At 47.9% G+C, this 26511-nt stretch overlaps 1 protein-coding gene across 3 annotated transcripts in view; it reads right to left on the bottom strand.

The window, feature by feature from the left end:
• Positions 1 to 4239: 4239 nt before the first annotated feature.
• ALPK3 (alpha kinase 3) overlaps positions 4240 to 26511 on the bottom strand; it is a 53197-nt gene continuing 30925 nt past the window's right edge. For 2 of the 3 annotated variants that reach the window (XM_059879281.1, XM_015459209.3), the window contains 9 exons: positions 15327 to 17409; positions 14506 to 14653; positions 14006 to 14133; positions 13836 to 13871; positions 10513 to 10793; positions 9873 to 9961; positions 9006 to 9229; positions 6452 to 6500; positions 4240 to 5852 (listed from right to left, as the gene is read on the bottom strand). In XM_059879281.1, the coding sequence (XP_059735264.1) occupies positions 5507 to 5852; positions 6452 to 6500; positions 9006 to 9229; positions 9873 to 9961; positions 10513 to 10793; positions 13836 to 13871; positions 14006 to 14133; positions 14506 to 14653; positions 15327 to 17409 (3384 nt within the window). In that variant the 3' untranslated portion in view covers positions 4240 to 5506. The other variant, XM_059879283.1, reaches the window with a different exon arrangement.

The raw sequence follows: 26511 nt of genomic DNA, 5'->3' as shown, positions 1-26511 counted from the left end.
TCAAACAGCCACAGTTCTTACCATGTGGGGTGGATATGCTGACCCATGCTAAATTGTAACAGAAGATCAAAAAGCCAAGAAAGGCAGGAACTCACAGATTTCAGGAAACAAGAGGGCTTTATTGGGTCCCTGGCAAGCATCCAGCCCAACTATGCTCTCACTGTTCTCTGACAGGACCCACAAGATGGTCTCACTCTGTCTTGAGAAATTGGCGAGGGAGGCTCTGCTGGCATTCCTCTCTGGGCCTGGAATGCTGGTTGGAAGAGGTCCTGTGAAAATGAACTCCCTGATCTCAGCAGCAGAGATAGATAAATAGAAGGAACACAGTAGAGGAGTCAGCATGATAGACATGGGCATAGAAACCAGACCCCTAGCTATGGTTAATCGATCATGGGGTCCCAGGAATGAAAAAGACCAGACAGTGCCTAAGATATCACCCAGTCATGACCATAACTAAAGACTTCTGGTCGGGCAAAGAGGCCTGTCTCAAACTGCCAAGGTAGAGTCAAAATCTCCCACTTAATTTCCAAATGTCAAATGTCTTTGAATAAAAGCCTTATTTTGCATATTGTGAACCTTCCTTGCAGTCTTCCCCCAAAGGGATCTATGTTCAATTATTTGGGAATGGAAAGGAAAAGAAAATACTCAGACCTGGGGAGGGGGTTCTGTAGGACACTGGCTTCAAGCTAAGTCCAATGTCTGGGGACAACAGAAAAGCATGTGGTCTGGCCATCCAAGGAGATATTCAATAGACTAAATTTTGTGCCATAGTAGACTCAGTGGAAACTCAAAGCCAATGAAGGGTTATTTTGAGCGTACAGTTGAAATGGATATACTCTGAAACAGGTATAACCCCCACAATGGCCCTGACGACTGGGACGAGAGTGACTACGGTAGGATAGGATGAGCACAAGCCATCGGAATACCCCCTCACTACCGAAATGGTGAAAGTGATACCATTTTTGTACAGGAACTATAGATATCAGTGTTACTATCAGATTGGCGGGCGAAGTCATAATGACTCCTACCACAGCGCAGCTTGGCCAGTGCAAAACACCAGGAGGTCTTTGGCTTGTTGTAAACTTTAAAACGTGGTGACTCCGATGACAGGTGCTCTCCCAGAAATGGTCGTCTTGCTAAAGGAAATTCACCCACCTCTTGACATTTGGTATGAGCCCTTTGATCTAGCGAAATCATTTTTTCCCCTCCATTTTGATGAGCAAAGAACATCAGAAGCAATCCGTCTTCAGGTGGCAGGGCCGCAGGACTCCATTGCTGTCCTGATTAAAGATATGTAATATCTTAGCTGTACAGCTCCATGCCACAACCTGCCTCATGGGGACCTTGACCTCAGCACTTCAATGTTCCATCATGTTGATAGGGCCTGGAGATCAGCAGTTTCCCTAGATGCTTTGTTAAGACATATGTATGAGTCAGAGGTGGGAGATAAAGCATGTGGAAATGTGAACTTTTCCCCTGATAAAGTTCCTGGGAATCAAGTGATCTGTTGAGGTCACAATAGTTTGTTAATGTAGAAGAAACCCCTACATTGTGAATTCCTTACCACTAAGGCCCAATTTCAGGCAAAAATGTCAGGTGGGAGCATCTTCTTGCTCCAACCCACTTACTGACCCAGAAGACTGCCAGCTTTGGGCTGGGCCCAGAGTGAGTGAAGGCTCTTGAGCGGGACAAGCCGTTAGCACAAATGATTCTGCCACCAGGCCGCCTGTGGCAGACCCAGGGTGCTTGAGGGATTTATCTGTGGCATACTGAGGAGCTACATGGAGCCTCGGCAGAGCAGAGTGCTGCCCTCTTGACTTGTCACTGGGCTCTGGGGCAGTCTGGGGCTTGGCTACAGCATACTAGGTGGCCATGCTGGCCTTCAGGAAAAGGGGCTGTCAGACCTACCCAGCCACAGACAGGTGTGGCCACTATCACTAGGTAGACACGCCAGGATAGGGTTCTCAAGGCACAGGCAAGCAGGTGTGTGTGGGAGGGGGGCGGGGCGTGTGGCTCACTCACTCTCTCCCACGATGCCTCCTTCCTGACCTATGGCTGAATTCATCTCAGTCTACACCTACACTATGGCTTTAATGAGGTGGGAACCCGTCTTGACCATTATGGGCCCTTGTGGATTTGGTTTGCTCTCCTGACCTGTGACACCTCTCCCATCAAAATCCACAGGATTATCAAATGTTCTAAATCTTCAACCAGGGAAGGCACTTCATAGCAAAGTGATGGGTTGATGCCTATGGCATCTGCTCATCTTGTCAGGATCCCAGAAGTCTACAAGCGGTTAGCTTGAAAATACAGTGAAATAGTTTGCTGAAAACTCAGGTGTGGCACCAGCTGAAAACAATACCTTGCGAAACTGGGTAAGGCCTGCAAGATGGAGCATAAGCTCCAAACCCACAACCAGTTCACGGTGCTTTCTCCCACAGGTTGAAGCGTGAAGAGGGGCGTTATTACTACATCTCAAAGCTCTTCTCATACCTGAGGTTTAGGATTTGACTGGTGTAGAGGTTTTAGTCCCCAAGGAAACATCTTCAAAAATTCATAGTAATGATTCAAGTGAATTAAATTAAAGGCCTAGGCATCTGGCTGTCTCAGGTTTTTTGTACCTCTGAGCGACACATAGCTAAGATAGGAGTGTATCTAGAATAGGAGTATACATAAAGACTACGTGTAGGAGTAGCTAGGATGATTAACCCTATCGAGGGAAAATAAGATCTTGGCTATTTAAAAGGGGGCAGGGTACAGATGGACATGGGGCATTTTCTAAAGTGCTTCCTGGTTCTCCATATCCAGTGGCTAATGTTTGCCACACAGGCAGGACCACTAAGGAACTGGACTTTGGGACTGAAGATCACTCCAACAGGCAAAAAAATCCCTAGTCATAAATACTAGTTCTCATGGCCAGTTATGAAGTGTGCTGTAGCCTTTACTCACACCTCCCTTCTTGCTGGGTTATATTCCTTCCACAGGTCACAGAATTTCAAGATGAGATTATGATAAAAGAGGGAAGAGTACAATTTGTGACACTGGACTTCAGAGAATGGCAGCCCTGGTCACTACCCCTGGACTTGGTCATTGGCTTTGACCTTGAATGATCTCCCCAAGCAGAAAGTAATTTGCTTTTGGTCACATGTGAGAGTCATAACATGTCATATGGGAAGAAGGGTGTGTTTTTATGTGTCAGGGTTTCTCCAGTGATTGCCTACCAAGCCTGTCTTACCCTCCACCATTCTTCTGGTGAGAATCCCCATTCTTTGGAAAACTGCCTCTCCCCTACTCCACATTGCCCTGAATTCCAGGACAGGAATTTGAATCTTGAGTGGAAGGAGACCCATTAGAGCCAACGGCAGCAGCTCCTGGGAGGCAAGCTCCAGAGCCACTATGGCTCCTGCCTTTCTAGGTCCTGTGAACTACCCCACACCCTTCCCATGAGTCCCTGCTCCTTGCTTAGATTGGTCCAAGTCCATTTCTGTTACTTAAAACCTGAGAAACATAATGGCCAGTGTCTCTTTTGAGACCACCTCATACATCTCTGCCTCCCACCAGTGGTCAGCTCAGGGTCTGGCATAAAGGAAGTCTGCTCAGTATGTCTGAATGAACAGGTGGGTGAACAAACAAATCAACAACATTCAGCTCTCAGTTCACCAAGGCAGTCTGGATATGCAGGCTGGGAGAGAGAGGGCGCACTGGGGCAAGAGGAGAAAGTATGGAGAGTCACCTGAGCACAAGAGGAGGTAGAGAAGTCAGAAATGTCTAGCGGAGGGGGGACATATGGGGCAAAGAAAGGCCTGGGCAGTCGGGTGGGGCCGGGGCTGAGAAACCTCTGCAGCTGGGAACCGCAGACAGTCCGTGAGTAACTGAGAGGACCGCGGCACTGGTCATCCCTTCGGCTGGTCTTGCTGCAGTGGAGGAAGTCGGAGACACTGGGCGTCTCTCCAGCTCTACTCTTCTTTCCTGGGTTCCTTTCTTTGCATTCTTCTTCCAAATGAAGGAGCAGTTCCAAAGGCCTAAGCACCCTCATGCTCAGGGACCCAAGTCATCTTCCCAGTGGTACAAGCACAGACTGTTTGGCTGTCGCCATGGAAGGCTGAGACTGTCAATCCAGGAGCCAAATCATGGATCTATCTTTCCAGTGGGTCCAGGGACTGGAGGATGTCCTCAGAAAACCCTGCCTGGGGAAGAGGGGACCCTGACCCCGTACACCTACAACCACACTAGAGGAGGTGAGCTGGATGCACAGTGGCTGCCTTTATTGCATTCCAAGGGGACTGGGCTAGCTCTAGACTCCCCCCTCCCAGGCCTCAAGAAGGGCTCTCAGGAAGGACCCAGGGTGCTGGGCTGAGGACAACTCCTCCGTACTGAGGCCCAGAGCTGGAGGCCCAGGATTGAGAGCTGAAGGTTGGAGGCAGGGGTCCTAATCCCCAGACAGAGACACTTGTCCACCCCACATGGGGATGGGCTGCATTCTTCCCAGAACTCCCACGTGTACTCCCTCTGGAGAAGAGTCCAGCCCTCTGTCCCCGGTCAAGAGGGCAGTGTGGAATTCACTGTGACTCCCTCTCCTTTCAGTAAGGAGTACGAGGTCTCACAAAATCGACGCCTTCCCTCTGGCCACAGCTGCTGATGCAACCCTCACCTCACAGCAGAGGGCCTGGGAGGAGGGGACAGGTGTACTGGGGGTGGCGGCTGTGAGGCCAGAGGATGTGCTCCTTCTCGAGGTGTGGTGGGTAGGGTGGGGGTCAGCTAGGAAGCCCTTGGGTAGGGGGACAGTCAGTGAAAGGCAGGCACAGGCTGCAATCGGGCTCAAAGCCAGGGATGGGGGATGGGGAGCAAGGGGGCAGGGGAGGCAGGGGAGTGAGTGCCTGAGCAGCAGGGAAAGGCTGAGCATGAACACGCATCACCAAAGACCACTGCACAAGGAGGGGACAGGCCCTGGAAGGGCCCTGAGACCCATTTGGGCTCAGGGACAGGTTAGTGGCAAGATAAGCTGGGATAAATGAGGCAAAATGGCTGAAGGAAAAGACCCTGAGAGTCACCAGGCCAAACAGAGCAGAGGAAGTCTGGAGCCCTGAGGGCAGGGAGAGATCAGAGCCAAGTGAAGGGAGAAGGGAGATGCTGTCCCACATGCCCCAGAGCATGACGTTAGCAGCAGGGTCTGGGCAGGACATCGGCTGCAGATCATGCAGAGGACTCAGGGCAGCCCCAGCAGTGGCCAGTGTAAACTTCAAGGATGGCCAGGCTGCCAGGCACTTGGAGGTGGGGCCTGGGAGCCCTGGTGACAATGGCACCAGGAGAGGCCACGGGACTGGGTGCCACACGCCCAGTGTCTGATGAGGAGCTGAGTGAGGAGCGGCTGCTTGGAAAGGCCCTGGGTGGAGCCTCCTGGGGCACACCTGCTCCAGTTGGTTCTGTACTGGGAACATCTCTGGCGGTTTGAGCTGCTTCCTTGTTGGTCTGCTGCTGGATGGAGGCCCCCAGCCTCCTGTGGGGGCTACCGCATGCCCTGGGCCTTGGAGGCTCCCTCTTGGATGGGAGACTGTCCCAATAACTGGGTGGCAACCACCTCTGAGGCCTGAGGGGTGGCTTTGGAACCCGAGGCACTCTTCCGGGTGCCCTGGGGACTCGGGGGGCCTTTCTTCTGGGGCTGAGGACTCAGCTGGGGGCCCTTCCTGCCGGCAGATGGACTCTTGGAGCCTTTGGCCTTGGCTTGGGGGTGGGTGGCCTCTGGGCCCTTGAGGGGTTTTAGCCCCAGCATCTCACAGAAGGTGTTGCACTGGTGGGAGGAGGCGAACTGGTCCAGCAGGGCGGGGAAACAGCTCTCCTTGAGGCCTTGGTACCTGCGGCAGGACACAAGAGCTGAGTGGGGTCCTACCCAGAGAGACAGTCCTCAGGGCAGACCGTGGGGTGCCCATGGCATGGTGTCATGCCCAAGGTACCTCTTACCTTACCTCGGGGTGCTGAGGAGTCCACCTCAACTGGCAGCACCCAAAACCTCACTTTTAATCTGAGGCCTCATTCAGCCCTGGCCCACGGAATTCATCACGTGGGATGTCGCTTGGTATGAGAAGGCTCTGCTTTATCAACATAAATTACTGCAGACTCCAGGTCCCCACTCCACTCACAGGCCCTGTTTATCTGCCCCCCGATGAACCTCCACAAGGTTTCTCTGTGAGAAAGCAGAGGAGCGGGTTCACTGCAACCCCAGAACGCCAGGTGCTCCTGTGTGGGTGGCAAGAGCTGCTGGTCAAGATCTGGGGTCAGGGCCGTAGCAGATGGGGAGCAGAGGTCCCTGAGACATTAGGACATGGCCTTGGGCACAACTAGGGCTACTGAGTCACAAGGTCCAGCACCTTGGGGATGGAGAACCAGAAGAACTTTGACATTTTACACCCCAAGCAGCCTCTCAGAGGGCATTCTGTCACCAAGAAGCACTCACCCTCGCAGTTTGGTAGCAATCTGCACATCAGTCATTTTCCAGTTAACCCCTGAAAAGAGAAAGACAGAGAGTATTGGGAATTGGTGGTAGCCTGGGGCAGTTCTAGGACCCCCAGGTCTCCAAGATGTGTATCATTTTAGATGGGAACAAGCCAAGCTCTAGGCACATCTTCAGGTTCCCTCTCACTGGGCATCACCTGGCCTGTCTCAGGGGCAGTGTGTGTATATTTGTATTATGAGTAGTAATAATAGTTCCATTTTCACAGGTAAGGAAATTAAGTAACTTCAGCAGAGTCAGACATTCATTCATTTACTAACTGGGCACGGTCTGTGTACAATGACCACTGTGAATTAAAGTATCATTCCTAGACCCACAAGTCTTCCAACTAAGCTATTCTGTCTCTACTGGGTGAGAGTAGGTCATCCTAAACTGGGCAAGTCTCTGGCTTTTAGCTAAAACTTTCGCCTCCTCCTTAACAGATTAGCCCATCTGGACAGAGAGAGCTAGGTGGAAATGGAAAGGTGTAACAGAGCTGGGCTGGCAGAAGTGTAGCATGGATAAGACCAGCTTCCACATACTCATCAAGGCAGCAAGCAAGCACTCCAAGCAGCCAGACGGGCTCCAAGGTTAAGAGAGCCTTGAAGGACAGAGTCGGGCAAACAGTGATGGAGGAAACACATCCCACCTGGCCAGGCTACCCCAGCACCTTAACATCACGCATCAGGCCTGTGACCGCCTTTCCCTGTTTGCACTCTGTCCAGCTGCCTTCCTCCAGGAGCCAAGCTCTCACTAACAGGCCTGAGTGCCAGTAGATGACAGAGCAGCACAGATGTGGGCTTGAAACCAGGCAGATCTGGACTTCCATTTTGGCTCTGTCGCTTTGGAGCCGTGTGTGCTTGGCCAGTCACTTCCTATCTCTAATCCTTGACAGTAAACCCAGTGATCATGCTGCCCATCTTGTAGGGGAATTAAGACGATCACGGTATGTGTCAGACCCTAACTTAGTGTCTGAAGCACAGCAGTAATGCAATAAATATTCATTTCTTTGTCTTTTCTCTTTCAGCATTTTTCACATTCCATTGTGCATGATAATACTCATGATCCCTCACTTGCACAGAACTCTGGTTTGCAGAGGGCGTTCCCAAATACAGTCTCATGGAATCTTCATAATAAGTTTGAGAGAGAGGCAGGAAAGATACTATTATTCTTAGAGAGGGAAAGGAAATGGAAGCTCAGAGGGATGAAAGACGTAATCTGTCTGAGCTTCTTTTCTTCTCTGTAAAACAGAGACCCAGCTAGAAAATGAAGAGGCCTGGGGTTGAATTTTTTTTTTCTTTTCTTTTTTTAAGGCTTGACTTTCTTTCATTTCCAAGTCCTTCTACTATATTATGTTATTATCCCATTGTAGAAATTGGTATATTCATCATAAATTCTTGAGGACAATGGGTATTCCTAATTCACATTTTTATCTTCTCAGTACTTAGTAATGTTAGATGGAAAAAAAGAAGGAAAGAAGAAGGGAAGGAAAAATTTATAAGTTAACAAATGGAGTGAATAACAGTTTAATGTGTTACTAGCTCGCCCTTCAACATCTATAGTTATATATAAATATTTATTGTACAGCTTACCCCCAACGCTAAGCACACTTACAGTCAGTTTTCTATCTCTGGCCCTGGTTTTCTCACTTATTTACATCAGGGATAAAATGCAATAATGTGTGACATCCCCAGCATCCCCCAATGTGTGTAGACAGAACTGTATCTTTTCCTTTCTCTTGCCAGGTCTGGTTAAAGAGTGTAGGCCTGGAGAGGAGACGTCAAAGAAGGAAGGAGAATTCACGCTTACTGGCCTCCCTTTTTGGGGAAGAATCTGAATAATGGGAAAAATAGAAACAGACTAAAGAGAAGTATGAGAGACTAAGTTTGCTTACATAATATTAATAATAAACTACCAAAGACTGCTCAGTTGGTAAAGAATCCGCCTGCAATGCGGGAGACCTGGGTTTGATCCCTGGGTTGGGAAGATCCCCTGGAGAAGGGAAAGCCAGTATTCTGGCCTAGAGAATTCCATGGGCTGTATAGTCCATGGGGTTGCAAAGAGTAAGACACGACTGAGCGACTTTCACTTTCACACTCACCAAAGACTGAGGGGGGAACAGAGAAGGAGGAGACAATAAAGCTCTGTGTGCAAGGGTAGAAGAGAGTTTAGGAAGCTGGAGAGGAAGAAGGTTCAGAGCAGAGCTACAGGGAAGAAGGGTGATTTTGAAAATGTGGTCATGCAGCTTGAATTAGATCCCATGAAATAGTCTTTGAAATAATATATTTTTTAAGTGGAGCCTGGAGTATACGCCTTTAAACACAATTTCAGTAAGAGACTAGGCTCCATGAGGGTCTGGTATGTACTAGGGTTGCACAGAAAGTGGTTTCTGTCCAGTGCACTTTAAAAGGTTACTGTGAAAGCAGAGAAGAACACATGCGGAAGTGTGCTGCACACCAGTGCCCTGCCCTCCGCATGCTCTCCTGCACAGGCACACACCCACCTCACACCCTCATACCTGCCAAGTCTGTGACAAGGAAGCTGCCGTTCGTCCACAGATAGAGCCAGTGCTGGAAGGTCTGGCATTTCCACACGGCCTCAGAGCTGCTAGGCGCTGCAGGAGCCGCAGCACAGCCCCAGTCCCGGGAGCAGTAGGACTCTAGGGGCTGGCCCAGGTCCTCCTCCAGGGTGGCATAGGGGATGTTGTTGGCAGGCCGGTAGATCAGATACAGTGGGATGATCCTAAGCACAGTGCCACCCCGCGGTGAGCAGGACTGACCGTGCCCCGAGAGCGCCTCCCTCCACCTCAACTCCACACAAAAGGAAAACCCTTCCAAAAAGGGAACTCAGCTCTGAGCCTGAAGGGCAGCAAGGACAGGAGTTTCCCAATGCCTTCAGGGTCCTGTCCATCTTCTGAGGTCAGTGGGATGAGAGCTGAACCCTGCTCTGGCCCCAGGAGGCCTCTGTGCCTGAGTGAGGGGCTGGGACCCGTAAGTGACAAACAGAAAGGAATACCTCTGAGAGGATTCAGCCAGACTGTCCACGCCCACTAGACCCTGGATGGTTTAGCCTCCCTGTCACCTTCAGAGAGGCCCAGAACCTGCCATGCCTAAACCCCACAATCAGCAAAAACTGGGAGAAGGGGTAGGGAATTCAGGTGGGTGAGAGGAGACTGGAGACCAGAACAGAAGCTTTTCTAAAGTGGGCCATGAATCTTGACGTCTTTGTTTCTAGATTCTATTGAGGAACCATTGAGCTGAGCATGGGGCTAGCTGGGGGCCCATTTGCACATGACCATTACTCAGGGGGTACCCAGCAGGCTGTGAATCATGTCTCTGTGCAGGAGCTCAAGTCAGACTGCATGGCCCCCTCCCTGTGCACTTACTCAGGCACCTCTCCAAAGCCAGGAGCAGCCCGGGCTTCAGCCGCAAAGATTTTGCAGTACTCCCGGCTCATGTTCTGGATCTTGCACCCCTGTGGGTTGAAGAGAACCAACTCTGGTCAGCACAGAAGCATACCTGCTCTTAGTCACGCCTTGCTCTAAGTGGGAGGCTGTCTGCTAGAGGCTGCAGGGAGGATCCCAGCCCTGGGGAAGGTGGGGTTCACTCCTACCCTCCTCCCTCATCTGCACCTCATTTTTCTCATTTGTAAAACAAGAGGCTTTGGACATGTTTTCAAAGTGGTTTACAAACTGTTTGCTAGAGCCCTCGTGATAGGTAGCTGTGCCCCAGGGGCCACGCTGCAGAAAGTGGGGCACCCGCCCCACCCACAGTCACCCCCTGTCCCCTCACAAACAAGGCTTCTCTGTGCAAGATACAGTTGAGGGAAGTGAAAAAGGTTTCTGGTGAAAAATAGTTTGAAGACTATGGTCCCAACGATGTAGCCTGGACTACATCTCAGGCTCTCCTCAAGGTAAAGCAGAGACTGAGATGGCATCCACCTCCATATGGGGCTTCCCAACAGGACCAGGCTGGGAAGGGGAGGGATGAGAGGGTGGAAGCGGGGGCAGGGGCATGGGACAGTACCTGGATGGTGACGTCATAGTTTCTGCCCAGGAGAGAAGTCTCGCTGCTGGGCCCGAACACAAGCAGGCTGGACACCTTGATGACGCACGTACGGCCTGACTCGAAGATGGGTTCCAGCCCGTAGATGACCTTGGCCTGGGAGGCCTTCCTCAGGCTGCAACCGTGTCCACCCCCTCGAAGTTCCTCACTCACCAAGCGCCCAAAGAGCTTGTCCCCCCAGCAGCCAGAGTCAGCCAGACCCTTAGCGAACACCATGGGGGTCATCTCAATCTCTTCTCCAACTGGAGGGAACAGGAAAAGTGTGAAAAAACTAGAAACTCCCCCTCAGGACATCCCTGGCTGTCCAGGGGTTAAGATTGCGCTTCCAAAGCAGGGGACGTGGGTTCAATCCCTGGTCAGGGAACTAAGATCTCACATGCTGCAGGGAGCAGCCAAACAAATACATAAATACACATTATAGAAGCTCCCCCTGACTGATGCAGAGTCCACAGGGCAGGAAAAGCCTGGAATTGATACACTCACTCTGTCCATTACTGCTCTTTGGGGGTGCACTGTGGGGTCCGTGGTAGACTGTGAGCTCCTGAGGGCAGACCCTGTAGTTATGCAACCCTCGGTCATTCAACAGTGCTTGTGTGTGAGAAAATAAGGGCTCAGCCTGTGTCTGTGGAAGGCAGGGGTTTTCTGAGGAAGCAGCTATCAATACAGACTATCAGGATTAGTCTGTTTTAGAATTTGGTGTTTTGATCAAGTGAATAAGTGATTCCATCTCAATTAACAAGTTTGACTGAAAAAAAAAGTTTGAGACCAATCCAATAGCAATGAGTACTCCTAGTGCTCAAATTGTGATCACTAAATACCATTTTCCACTAAAGTGAAAGTGAAAGTCACTCAGCTGTGTCGGACTCTGCAACCCCATGGACTATATGGAATTCTCCAAGCCAGAGTACTGAAGTAGGTAGCCTTTCCCTTCTCAAGGGAATCTTCCCAACCTAGGAATCAAACCAGGGTCTCCTGTATTACAGGCAGATTCTTTACCAACTGAGCTATGAGGGAAGCCTATTTTCCACTAAAAGGAACCAGAATTCCCTGAACAAATGGCAGGAAGTGTCTTGGATTGACCAGAAACATCTATGGATCAGAAAGTAAGTGAAGTATCGAAAACAACTGGTTGCTTGTCACAAGAACACATGAGCCAACCTGAAGGGGCTTCCATTGGCCAAAAAAAAAAAAAAAAAGAGAGAGAGAGACAATTTTACTAACAAAAAGAATAACTGCAAAGTACTGAACATTCAAATGTGTTAAAATCCATACTTTCATAATTATAAAAAACAAAAAACCTTCCTCCTGGAAAAAAACAAAAAACCCTTATTGGTGACCTGTGGAAGATGTTACAGCTCTAATTCATTTTTCTGAAAGCTTAGCAAGAGGGAAAAGAAAGTAATTTCCATTCATTTTTTTGTTGGACCTATATGTATCAGGATTACCAAATAAACATTTCCTCTTTACTGAAAAATGTTAGCTAGTGAATAAAGAAGAAATGACAGAATTAAAATACTCCATGTTCTAAACCTTAAGGAGATAAAGGATTGAGGTAATAATCAGTGACTGCTAAAACTCCTCGATAATGACAGGAGTTGTATCAGATACAGTTTTAATTTTTTTTTTAAACTGTGCCTTGCAGTAAGTGGGAATCCTCGTTCCCCTAACAGTGATTGAAGCCAGGCCTGGCAGTGAAAGAGTCAAGTCCTAACTACTGGATTGCCAGAGAATTCCTGTTTATTTTTTTTAACTTTAAAGGGGATAGATCAGGCAGAAAACATGTGAATAAACTCAGTGATCATTCTTAGTTTTACTAAAACAAACAGATATCATGTGCCTGAAGATTGGAGGCAAAAGGAAACACACAGCTCACCTGTGAAATGTTCCCCCAAATTTGCACCTGAGCACCTCAACCTAATAACCAGTTTAGAGGAAGTCCATCAATGAAGCAACATGTTAAATGGTGATACAATCAACAAAATCCAAAATGGAAGACATTCTACACATCAAGTGACTTCACGAAGTAAATGGTAAGGAGTGAAAACAAGTGAGGGATGAGCAACTATTATACACTTGACAGATTTAAGAGATATGTCAGGGACTTCCCTGGCAGTCCAGTGGCTAAGACTCCATGCTCCCAGTGCAGGGGGCCCAGGTTCGATCCCTGGTCAGGGAACTAGACCCCACAAGCCACAACTAAGACCTGGTACAGCCAAATAAATAAATAAATATTAAATAGGAAAAAAAAGAAGATATGTTAGCCAAAAGCACTGAATGGTTCCTAATTCAAATAAACCAACACTTACAAGACAGGAAAATCTGATTTTATGAGAACAAAGTATTATTTGTTTTTAGGCATAAGGTTATATTTGATATTAACTGAACTGATATTAACTGATTTGATAACTGAACAAAAAGTACTAATTGAATGAATGAGTAAAGGAGTGAATGAATGAAGGAATTCATGAAGCTCTAGAAATCTTTCCATCACCAGCTGCCTTCAAAGTCCTAAATCCTTAATGTGTCTTTTGCAGGAGCAACCCAAACTCTTCCTCTAATATTTGTGCCTTCAAATTGTTTGTCAAACTTCAGGGTGTATGACAATCACCAGGGTGTCTACTGACATGCAATCATGTTAGGTCCTTCCCCAGACTGTGATTAAGAGTGTCTGCAGCAGGGCTCAGGTAACTGCATTTTTAGCAGGCTCCCCATGTGGGTCTCATGCAGGAATTCACAGACTCCTATGAGAAACTCCAGGGAGGAAACCGGCAGGGAGAAGTACCCTGGTAGCCAGTCCTGCTCTCGATCAAGGGCTCTGATGAGGGGAGAGGGCACAGGCTGAGTGAACTCCTTGTGGGATGGCCCTCTAGCCCTTCCTCCCCCCTCAACTTCTGAAACAGCTGTCCCCCTCCACCTCCTCCACAAGCCACATGCTAAACTAGGAGGAAAGGGTAGCTGTATGTGGAGATGAATGTGGCATTTGGATCAGATTCCAAGCTTCTCTTGTAGCTCAGTTGGTAAAGAATCTGCCTGCAATGCAGGAGACCTGGGTTGGATTCCTGGGTTGGGAAGACTCCCTGGAGAAAGAAAAGGCAACCCACTCCAGTATTCCTGCCTCGAGAATCCCATGAACAGAGGAGCCTGGGAGGCTACAGTCCATGGGGTCCCAAGAGTCGGACACGACTGAGCAATTAAACCACCACCACCAAGTCTTTAAAGAACCCCTGCAGAGGCAGGCCTAGGGACACAGGCCCATCCATTCCTCCCCGTGAGGGGCACCATACCTTGACCTTCTTCTCTGGAGATGAATCCTGACAGCACTGTGTGGAGAAAAAGCAGAGGAAGTCACTGTCCTCAGGTGGGCATGCCCACAGAGAGCTCTACCTCTGCAAAGGTAACTATCCCCGTCCTCCATGGAACAGAGACCAGGCGGAGGGGGCAGGGTCACACTCACCCTCGGGGCTGAGGCAGAAGTCGGTGGAGGCTGAGCCGTGCTCGTTGTGGATGGTGCATCGATACACGCCACAGTCCACGGGGGACGCCTGCACGATGGCCAGGGCCGCGGGCCCCTCATCCCCGGCACTGCAGAGAGGAGACCCTCCCCCTGAGGCCATCACCATGGCACAGCCCAGGCCAGACTGTGTCCTGAGGGTCCTCAGACCCCACTGTCAGAGGCTTCTGTGGGCACAGGCTCCAGGAGCTCTGGGCAGAGCCAGGCCTGCATCACACAGGCCAGGTTTTCGATCCTGACTCTGGCTGTGGGACTCTGGGCAAATGACTTAGTATCTCTGAGCCTCAATGTTCTCCTTTTTACGGTGGGAGTACTAGAGTCTCCCTTACAGGGTTACTATGAGGATTAACTGAAGGTGGATCCAAAGTTGGGACAATGCCCCGACGTGATCACTGCTGCCATGTCTTAGGGGGCCAGGTGGGGGTGACACCCAGCTGGCTTACCTCCTGCCCACCTCGCCCACTGGGCGCTGATCCTTGGCCCACGTCAGGACCGAGTCACTGAGAATGTTGAAGAACTGGCACCAGAGCTTCAGGCTGCCCGAGGCGTCAGGAAACTGCTCCACCCGAATCTTCCGAATCACCTGTGGGGCTGGGAGCAAGGGCACAGTGGAAAGGAGTAAGCCCTCTCCCTGCCGTCCTACGCCCTCTCTGGCCTTGCCCCCGCTTCCCTGGGTGTCATTGGTGCACAGGCTGAGAGAAAACAGGATTCAAGTCTCCTCACACACCCATCACTTCACCCACCCCCGCCACACCTGTGTCTCTGAGGCCTTTGCTCTGACTTCAGAGCACACAGCTTTGCTAGAAAAAACCCGGCCGTGCGCCCCCACTCCAGGCCAGGCAGAGCCTCACAGCTGAGGCCAAAGACAGCAGTCAAGAGAGGACATTCAGCTTGTAGCCTGGGCTCCTAACCCTAGGACCCTGCATTTGAGTCCTGTCTGTACCACTCTGTACTCGTGGGACGAGTCTGCAAAGAGGGGATGATGGTGGTGACAACGAAGATGATGATGCTAGAGCTAGGATGCTATTGAAGCCAGGCCCCAGGCCGAGCCCTTGATTTATTCTATCCCATTTAACCTCATAATGTTATGAAGTTGGTCCTATTATCAGCTCCAAGCCACAGAGCCAGGGCAAAAACTAAGCCTTTCTGATTCTACAGCCTGTGGGATTATTACATGGGAATACCTTTACAGAGGTGCACCAGGTCTCCAGCAGGCAGGTGACCCAGCAGCATCCTCTCCTGGGAGGCCATATCTAGTACTCACCTTTCAGCAGGTCTTTGGCCTTCCTGGACTTGGCCAGAGCATCCTGATTGCCTTCCTCCAGGGCCAGCTCAGCATCTAGACTGCCAGCTTTGGGGCTGGGGGCTGGGTCTCCTGCTGCCAACTCCTCCTCTGCCCGCGGCACCTCCAGCATGCCTGCCTTTCTGCCTTGAGTCGGGGAGCGTCTCTCGCGCCCAGGAGTCCCTGGGGACCGAGGTGCAAGGGCCTTCCTGGGCCCCCTGGGGGAGACTGAGGGGCTCTCTCTTTCTTCAGGCTTGGTGCCCTCTCCATCTCCCGCAGCTTTTACCTTTGGGAGAAATCTCTTCCTCCGGGCCCCAAGAGCCAGCTCCTCGGGCGTCGCCGCGGGGAGCGCCTCCCCCGGGGCCTCCTCCTCTGGGGAGGGCTCCTGGGCTCTGCTCTCGGTTGACAGCAGGCCCTGCCCAGGGGCTGCCTGCCCACCACCCTCCTCCCTAAGCAGCCCACCCATGCTGCTTTCCCGAGAGACCTCCAGGAGGCCAGGCCCCTCAAGGGGAAGCTGTCCCTCACCCTCACTGGATCCTCCTGAGGCCAGCCCAGGGCCCTCCGCCTCACCAACCACGATAGCGGGGACCGAGAGGGGGCTGGGGCCTGGGCGCCGGGCAGCAGCCAAGGCCTGCCGGCCAGCCTCCACCTCGCGGTCCAGGAGGCCAGTGAGACGGCGGGAGGTGCCGGGGCTCAGCAGGAGGGTCTGTGCGCTCTGCACCAAGTGGTTGTTCTCCACGCGCTCCAGGATGCGCCGTGAGGTTCGCGGACTCAGTCCAGCGACTTCTATGGTGGGGGCCAGGGTGGGCAGGGGCGCCGGAAGCCCAGCGGCAGCTTCCCCCTGAGACTCCGGGCCCCCTCCACTTGCTTCTGAGCTGGACAGCTTTAGCAGCAGAAGCAAGTAGTTCTTCAGGGAGTCTATGAGGCCGGGGTCACAGGTCCGGGGACCCGAAGTCCTCCCGTCCGCATCTGGCACCTTGGCGCAGGGCCCTTCGCTGTTTGCTGCCACAGTTTCTGGAGGGTGACTCGGGCTGGCTGTCCCTGGCCCCAGGTGCAGTGAGGGAGCAGAGCTCAGCAAGGTCTTGTCTTCAGAGGGCGGGAAGGCAGCTGCACTCCTGGGCTGAGAAGCTGGGGTGCTGGGTAGCCCCTCCTGGGAATGACGAGTCAGGCCAGCCTCAGGAGGAGAGGGCAGGGGGCGCCCCTCAGGGCCTAAGCCCCCTGGAGGACGGCCACCCAGAGCTGCAGGTGGCACTCTTCCCAGCTCTTCCTCCCTCGGACCCTGGAACAGGCCCTCCCTTGGCTTGTCCCTCCCCGGAGTGGACCACTCCAGCCCTCCAGAGCGCTCTCCTCCCACCGGCTCCGAACGGACCTCAGGAGGCAGTTGTGCCCTGGGAGCGAGGCCCCCCACCAGGGGACCCAGCACAGCTTCCTCCTGGTTCCCAGAGGCTGGTCCTGGTGTCTTGTCAGATGTGAGCACACAACCTGGTTTGTCTGGGACAGAGAACTCGTCCTGGCTCTGTCCAAAGCCTTCAATAACCTGAGGAGACCTAGGATCCTCCGAAGGTGGGCGTTTGGGGGCTCTGGAGTGTGGGCTGAGACTGGTCATGGACGCCTTCTCTGAATGACCTTTCGTGGTTGAGGGAGTGCTCCCCTCTGACTGTGTCCCCTTATCTTGCTGTACCCATCCATCTTCCTGGGTCCTCTCTTCTGCCTGCGTCCCCACCCTTCCTTGTGCCATCACGTCCTCCTGGGAATTCCTGTCCGACTCTGATCTCCTACTTCCTTGCATCACAACATCCACTTGTGTCATCCTATCTGCCTGAGTCCACTGGGAGGCTTCTGTTTGGTCTCCCTGTGTCCTCCCGTCCACTTGCATCTTCCTGTCCACCTCTGTATTCTTTTCACCTCCTGTTTTCTGGTCAACAGACATTCTCCTGTCCTCCTGGGTTTCTGCATCCATGGGCTCAATGATGCCCTGACTTCTAGAGGTGCTGTGACCAGCAGAGGCTGGATCAGAGCTGCTGCCGGCCGGTGCAGGAGCTATGGTTGCCTGGGACTCCTGGACCTGGGAACACACGGACAAAAGCAAGAACTTAACTACAGGTGCCTTAGGCTCTCTTTCCAATCTGATGTCCCAGTCTCCTCGGGCCTTAACCACAGCTGCCGTGATGGGAATCCGGCCACTTGGTTTCTCAGGCTTGTTAGGGGTGACAAAATCCCATGCCCACCCACCAAACCCCTGAACCCAGAATCCAGATACAGTAATATCCAGAATCCAGGTCTAGCTCTGGGCCTTCCCACCTCTCCCTGAAGAAATCCTGCCTTTCCTGATGGACTCTGCTCAAGTACTACCCCTCCCCTCACCCCCACCATTTGGAGGGATGTGTTCTCTCAGGGCTTCTGAGCAATTAACCTTTCCCTCTCCTGTGGCACTGCTGCTCTGGATAGAATGATGGGTGAGGTGGGAGAGTACTGGAGGGTCTCCTTGACAGCTTCGGGGGCAACATCACCATTAATGCTGAGTGAGTGGTAATTACATAATGCTAGTCAGAGAAGGCGTTGGCACCTCACTCCAGTACTCTTGCCTGGAAAATCCCATGGACGGAGGAGCCTGGTGGGCTCCAGTCCATGGGGTCGCAAAGAGTCAGACACAACTGAGCAACTTCCCTTTCACTTTTCACTTGCATGCATTGGAGAAGGAAATGGCAGCCCACTCCAGTGTTCTTGCCTGGAGAATCCCAGGGACAGGGGAGCCTGGTGGGCTGCCGTCTGTGGGGTCACACACAGTCGGACACAACTGAAGAGACTTAGCGGTGGCAGCAGCAGTCATAGAAGATTAAAGTCGTTGTGAATGACAGGTATGCCAGGAGATCCATGAAATGTTACAATGTTACCCTTCTGAACACCCACTATTTGCAAAACATTATGCTAGGCCCCCATTTATTATATAGGTATTACCTCACTCCTCACAACAATATGAAATAGTTATAAGAATTATCTCTATTTTAGAGATAAGAACACTGATAGTCAAAGAAGAAATGTAGTTTGTCCATTATCAGACAGTAAACAGTAGGGTTTAGAAGCCAGGAGTGTCTAACTTCAAATCACAAGTTCTTTGCTTTTATACTATTATGTCACACATTTAAATATAATTAAAGGACCTCCTATTTAAACACAGTGGCCTAAACGGTAATTTGCCTCTTCCCTCTTGGATATGCTCAAAACCAACTAAGTAAACAAGAAAAAATAAAGCAAATTCCATTGTTAGTGGAACTTGAGGTTGATAAAACCTATAGTCTCAAAAAAGTATGTGGAGGTAAGGACTGCCAAAAGCAGACAGATGAAACTCTAGGAGGCTGTAAGACTGTAGGATTGTGGAAGACCGGGTGGAAATCCAGCAGAAGACATATAAGGGAGATGTCCAACGGAGTCAGGGAAAGAAAAGTGGAACAGCCTACCGGAGGCAGATCTCAAAAAATATCAACAAAAAACACAGTCCTGAAGAAACCTCCTGAAAATTGCTAAGAAAATTGTTTCTGAATATGCAAGGGCTTAAGGATAAGTGTTCCCAGGGCCCTGGAGGAAATTACTGGAGAAGAAACTTTGGTCAACCAAAAAATGATTGGGAAACCACAGCAAAACAACTGATGGTGAACAGTGAATATGCAGTTAACCCTCTGGTTAATCAAGACTAAAACAAAAAAGTTTAGAGTGGCAGATCAGAATGTCAATGCTTATGCCCTGACGATGCAGAAATGATACAACTAGCATAGAAGGGGAAGGAGCAAGAAGATGAGTAGTGTGGGTGCCTTAATTGTATCACTTATACAAGCTAGGAATCAGAGGCATGATTCAAAGCTGAAAACCCAGGTAATAGAAATATAGGATACTTATATATATAAAGATAGCCACTTAGAAATACAACTTTGGGCTAATAGGAGAGAGAAAAGGAAAAGGAAAAAAGATAGGGAGGAAGTGGAAACACCACTCATTAGAAAGTAAAAGACATTAATTAAACATAAAATTATAGACATATTATATAGAATTTAAATTATACATTATTACATACAAATATTTCTAAGTATCAGAAGAACCACACACAAAACCATAGCTAGAGGGAACCTGCTATATAGCACAGGGAGCTCAGTTTGGTGCTCCGTGATGACCTAGAAGGATGGGATGGGGGGAGGTTGGGAGGGAGGCTCAAGAGGGAGGAGACATATGTATAACTATAGCTGACTCACGATGTTGTATAGCAGAAATTAACACAACATTGTAAAGCAGTTATATTCCTCCAATTAAAAACAAGAGCAAAGGGAATACATAATGAAAGACTTTATAAATAAACTATATTCAAGTCTAGAATTTAAAGCTACTTTACTGCATATGGAATGCTGTCCCTGGTGGCTCAGACAGTAAAGAATCTGTCTGCAATGCAGAAGACCTGGGTTCGATTCTTAGGTTGGGAAGATCCCCTGGAGAAGGGAATTGCAACCCACTCCAGTATTCTTGCCTGGGAAACCCCATGGACAGGGGAGCCTAGCAGGCTACAATCCATGAAGTCACAAAGAGATGGACACTTTCAAGTGATCGACTAACACTTTCACTTCCACATGGGATGCTGAATGAACAGTATGAATACAAAAAAAAACAGAGTTTGGAGAATATTAGGAGCCATCAAATATTAAGTCCAACTGAAGAATGTTAGTATCTTTTTACTTCTGATATTCTAGGATTAGGAAATATTAATATGGACATGAGAGCTTTAAATTTACAAAGAAAATGCTGATGTTGCACACATGGCTCATGTGAACAGAACTTTTTAATTTTTTTGGCCTTGCCTTGCAGCATGTGAGATCTTAGTTTCTGGACTAGGAATCGAACCTGCACCCGTTGCAGTGGAAGCAGTGTCTTAACTCCTGGACCGCCAGGGAAGTCCCATGAATGGAACTGCTGATTAAAGCTATCTTCACTCCCCCTCACCCCTAAACTGATCAGTCCTATAGAACCTACAGCTTCACTATCTCAATATCCATTCCCTTCTGTCTCCACAGCCAAGAGCCTAATCTAAGCTGCCAACAATTCTGTCTTGCCTAAGCCTCTTAATTGGTGTCTCTGACTCTAGTCTTTGCCTCTACAAATTTGCAGCCCAACTGATCTTTCCGAAATATAAATCTGATTGTGACACTCCCCTGCTTAAAAGCCTCCCAGTGACTTATCATCATTTACAGGTTAAAGCCTAAAAGCCCCAACCTAATACAGCAAGAAGTTGAAGGATACTCTCTGCCCACCAGGGTGTGAGGAAACAGGCATCAGCACAGCCTCCACAGATAGCAATCTGGCTTTACCTACTTAAACTGAAAATACTCACACTCTTTGACCCCAAAATCCCATTCCTAGGAGTTTGTAGAAATACTTCCATGTTCAAATGGACATACATACAGGGATATTTGTTGCAGTATAGTTTACAATAGCAAAAGACTAGATATGACGCTGGGAAAGATTGAGGGAAGAGAAGGCGACAAGAGAGGATGAGATGGTTGGATGGCATCACTGATTCAATGGACATGAGCTTCAGCAAGCTCCGGGCGATTGTGAAGGACAGGGAAGCCTGACGTGCTGCAGTCCATGGGGTCAAAAAGAGTCAGATGTGACAGTGACTGAACAACTACAAAAACAGCAAGAAATGATCTAACTTACTTCCATATGGGATTAACTCAATGAATTCTGGTACATCCACATCCCAAATAAGTAAAATAAATATCCAAATAAAAAAGCAAGGTATTGGGACAGAAAATATCATACACCACCCGTGTGTGGGAAATACAGACACATATACTTGTAAATGCACAGAAAACAGATCTAGAAGGATGCTCAGCATACCAGTTACAGCAACTGACTTCAAGAAGAGGAATGTAGTGGGGGCAGTAGAGAAAGGGTGAAGGTTTAATATTCTCTAAATACTTCTCATACTTTACAAATTTTATACCATGTGCCTATGACACATATTCCACAAAAGCTAATGAAGAATGAAAATGAATAAGTAAACAGGCCTTAGTGTGATCAGTGAGGCCTTTCAGCAGGAGAGCCAGGTCTGTCTCTCCAGGCTCATCTCTTGGGTTCCTCCATCCTATAGCACTGATACCATACTGACTACTGTGCTGTTTTATAATCACTTTGTTTCTTCTCTGCTGGACATTGCTCACCGGTAGGACTCCTTTTCCCTGAAGACTTCCCTCAAGCTTCTTCTCTTCTCTGAAGACTTCTGAGTTCCCTTGTGCTGTGCTGTGCTTAGTCGCTTGGTTGTGTCTGACTCTTTGTGACCTCATGGACTGTAGCCCACCAGGCTTCTCTGTCCATGGGGATTCCCCAGGCAAGAACACTGGAGTGGGTTGCCATGCCCTCCTCCAGGGGATCTTCCAACCCAGGGACTGAACCCAGGTCTCCCACAGTGCAGGCAGATTCTTTACCATCTGAGCTACCAGGGAAACCCAAGAATACTGGAGAGGGTAGCCTATCCCTTCTCCAGGGACCTTCCTGACCCAGGAATCAAACCAGGGTCTCCTGCATTGTAGGTGGATTCTTTACCAGCTGAGCTACCAGGGAAGCCCTTGCGCTCCCTTCTCCATCCCTAAAAATTTAAGTGGCTTCCTGTCCTATGTACCCATGGCAAATGTACCTAATTCTATCATTGTACCCTCATTCTCTGTGGCAGTTATTTGTTTCGTGCACACGTTTCATCTGCTAATCTTTGAACTCTTCCCTTCCGAAGAGGGCCCAGCTCAGGTCCAGGGTTAGACTTGGTGCACGATAACTATAAAGGTTGATGTCTCTAAACACTGTGGTGTGTGTGTGTGTGTCTGCATCTGGAACTGGGTAGAGATCTGAGGAGGAATGTCACGTACTTCTTAAAAATAAAACTTGTGTGAGCTGGGGTGAAACTAGCTGGCTCTCTGGAAGCTTTTTCATCATGAAGAACATTAGCAGTTTTAATTTGCTATCTTGTCTCTCTGTCTTCCCTGTAAATTCTCAGAGATTAAGGAACCAGTTTGATTTACCTGTGCAATGTTCATAGGCCAAGGCATATAGGAGGTTCACAGAAATGAACCACTGAATGACAAATACTATGGCTTGTCACCTTCTGAGAGGGCATGGCCCTGGAGCGCTGGTTTTGGGAAGCAGAATTCAAAGCCAAGGGCTTAACAGGGATGGAGCTGGGCAGTGTCAAGGACCTGGAATCTATTTCTTGATGAAACCCAGACCCAGGGCTCATATCGAGGCTTCGTCATCTTTAAATCTTTGATATAATTTCCAGTGAAACCATGCAGCCCTAAAGATTTCAGGGGGAAGACTTAACCTATATACTGTGAAATGATCACCACAATCAAGCTCCTCTTTCATTCTGAATACAGGTAATTTGTCTTTTTTTTTTTTTTCCCCTTGTGAGACTTGTTAGAGGTTTATCAATATTATCGATCTTCTCAAATAAGATTCTGGTTTATTTTTCCATAGTTTTAGTTTTCAATTTCATTGTTTTTTGCTCTTTTCATTACTGTTTCCTCCCTTCTGATTGCTTTGGGTTAATTTTGTTCTTTCTTTTCTAGTTACTCAATACAAGAGCTCAGAGTTTTGACCTCAGACCTTTCATGTTTCTAAAATAAATATTTAATGCTATAAATGTTCCTCAGTACACTGATTTAGCTGCAGCAAAATTTTGAGATGTTGTATTTTCACTTTTATTCAGTTCAAAATATTTCCCAATTGATTTAAAGGCCTTCCTATTTGACCCATAAAAGTGTGATATTTAAAGTGTTTGGAGACTTTCCTATTATCTTTCCATCACTGATTTCTACTTTTATTTCATTTTTGTCAGAGAACATGCTTTGTATGATTTCAATCACTTTACGTTTGTTAACGTTCATGACCCATCATATGATCTATTATAGTGAAGGTCTTAATGTACCTGAAACTAGTAAGTATTCTGCTGTTGCTACACAGAGTATTCTGTATGGCTACTAGATCCAATTGGTTGATAAGGCTATTCAACTCTACTCTTTAAAAAAGAAAATTACGTATGCTGTGCTGGGTCTTCATTGTTGCTCCTGGGTTTTCTCTAGTTTAGGAGAGTGGGGGCTACTTTTCATTGAGGTGCATGGGCTTCTCACTGTGGTGTCTTCTCTTGTGAAGTACAGGCTCTAGGCACATGGGCTTCAGTAGTTGTGGTAGACGGGCTTAGTTGCTCCGTGGCATATGAAATCTTCCCGGACCAGGGATTGAACCTGTGTCCCCTGCACTCGCAGGTAGATTCTTAACCACTGTACCACCAGGGAAGTTCCCTGGTTCTTTTCTATTCTTACTGTTTGCTAGTTCAATTCGTTATTGAGAGGAGTTTTTAAATATAGTCTCCAACTATTAATTGTCAATTTGTCTGTTTCTCCCTTTAGTTCTGCCAGCTTTTCTTCATGTATTTTGAAGCTCTGTTGTTAGGGGCAAACTCATTTTCATTTTCTTGAATTGACTCTTTTATCATTACATAATTCATTATTTTTTCCTGGTAATTTTCTTTGCTCTGAAGTTGGCTTTGTCTGGGGGCTTTCCAGTGGTACAGCGGTAAAGAAGCAGCTGCCTGCCAATGCAAGAGAGGCAAAAGATGCAGGTTCAATCCCGGGTTGGGAAGATCCCCTAGAGGAGGGCATGGCAACCCACTCTAGTATTTTTGCCTGGAGAATTCCAGGCAAGCAGGCACACACATGCTTTGTCTGATATTAATATGTGAAAGTCAATGTGTTAGCTAGCTGCTCAGTCGTGTCTGACTCTTTGCCATCCCATGGACTGTACCCCACCGGGCTCCTCTGTTCATGGAATTCTCCGGGCAAGAATACTGAAGTGGGTAGCCACGCCCTTTTCCAGAAGATCTTCCCAACCCAGGGATCCACGCTGGGTCTCCCACATTTTAGGCAGATTCTTTACCATCTGAGCCATAAACAGTCTAAATTTCCATTGCTTAGTGTTGGCATTACATATATTTTCAATTACTCTACTTTTTAAAAATTATTTATTTATTTATTTAGGCTATGCTGGGTCTTCGTTGCTGCCCTAGGCTACTCTCTAGTTGCAGTGTGCAGGCTTCTCATCGTGGTGTCTTCTCTTGTTGCGGAGCACAGGCTCTAGTCATTGCAGCGCATGGGCTCAGTAGTTGTGGTTTCTGGGCTCTAGAGCAGAGGCACAATAGTTGCGGTGCACAGGCTTAGTTGCTCCACAGCACGTGGGATCTTCCTGGATCAGGGACTGAACCCATCCCCTGCACTGGCATGACAGATTCTTCACCACTGAGGCACCAGGGAAGCCCTGTTATTTTTATCATTGGAATTGAAGTCAATTTCTTGTAAAAAACAGAGTTGGGAATGTGTTTTTGATCCAGTCTCAAAATTTATGTCTTTCACTTCATGTATTTAGATCACTTAAGTTTAATATAATTATTTAGATGTTTGGACTTAAATATCGATTATTTTATTATTTGTTACTTCAGTTATTTCTTCCTGTTTCCCCATCCAGGCTTCTTGTAGATTATTTGACAATTCTTAGTATTCCACTTAAATTTACATGTTGTGATATGTACTATATTTCTTTGTATAGTATTTTAATTATTGCTCTAGGGCTTACAATACATACACTTAACTTCCCACAGTCTCCTCCAAGTAAACATTTTACCATGGCAAGTGAAATGAAGCAATCTTACCACCACATAGGTCCCTTTATCCTCTCCCTCTTTATATATTAATATTACATTCACATACATTAAAAACCATCGTTATATTTTTTTTGCCTTCAAACATATTTTAGAGAATTCAAGAGGAGAAAAATAATTACATTTACCCAGATATTTAAAAGTTTCCTTCCGGTATATGTGTCTTTTGTCTGAAAATTTTACTTTAGCAATTCTTTAAAAACAGGTCTGCTAGTGACATAGTCCCTTAGTTTCCCTTTATCTTGGAATGTCTTTCTTTCACCTTCAATGCTTAAAGATATGTTTGCTGAATATAGAATTATCGATTGAAAAGTCTTTTCTTTCAGCAGTTAAAAAATATTATTTCTAAAACAACAACAACAACAAAACAGTATCCAACAATATGGGGTCTCCAGAAGAAACTTTCCAAAAGAGACACAGATGTATAGAACAGTCTTCTGGACTCTGTGGGAGAGGGAGAGGGTGGGATGATTTGGGGGAATGGCATGAAAACATGTATGATATCATATAAGAAACGAATCGCCAGTCCAGGTTTGATACAGGATCCTTGGGGCTGGTGCACTGGGATGACCCGGAGGGATGGTACGGGGAGGGGGGTTCAGGATGGGGAACACGTGTACACCCGTGGCGGATTCATGTTGATGTGTGGCAGAACCAATACAATATTGTAAAGTAATTAGCCTCCAATTAAAGTAAATAAATTTAAATTTTAAAAAATTAAAAAAAAATATTATTTCACTTCCTTTTTAACCTCCACTGTTTCTGATGAGAAATTGCAGTCATTTGAGTTACTGCTCCCCTAGAAACAGTGCATCATTTTTTTCTACATTTAAGATTTTATTGTTTTTTTGTCCTTAGTTCTCAGCAATTTGACTATGCTGTTCCTTGGCATGGAATTATGTGGGTGTTTCTTATTTGGGGTTTGCTGAACTTCTTGATCTGTAAGTTTGTGGGGTTTTGTTTTTTTTTGCCAAATTTGGGAAGTTTTCAGCCATTATTTCTTCATATATTTTTTCTGCACCACACTCTCTTCTCTCTTTCTGGGTATCCAAGGACATGAATTTTAGACATTTTGCTATTGTACCACAGATGCCTGAGGTTCTATTCATGTCTTTTTCTCTCTCTCACTCAAGTTGAATAATTTCAACTATTTTCAAAGTACATTATTTTCTATCGTCCTCATTTTTCTGTTGTGCCTAACCAGCAAGTCATTTTATTTCAATTATTTTATTTTTTCAGTTCTAAAATTAATATTTAGTTCTTTACATCTTGTATTTCTTTGCCAAGACTTTCTATCTTTCAATTTATTTCCAGAGTGCTCACCCTTACTTTTTGTTATTGCTTTAAAGTCAGAGAATTCCAACATATCTGCCATCTTGACATTGTCATCCTTTAATTGCCTTTTCCCATGCATGTTGA

The sequence above is a fragment of the Bos taurus genome, chromosome 21 (genome assembly GCF_002263795.3).
Source record: "Bos taurus isolate L1 Dominette 01449 registration number 42190680 breed Hereford chromosome 21, ARS-UCD2.0, whole genome shotgun sequence".
NCBI classification, from domain to species: domain Eukaryota; kingdom Metazoa; phylum Chordata; class Mammalia; order Artiodactyla; family Bovidae; genus Bos; species Bos taurus.
Note: the sequence above shows the minus strand (reverse complement) of the source record. Positions and strands in the feature narration are given on the sequence as shown.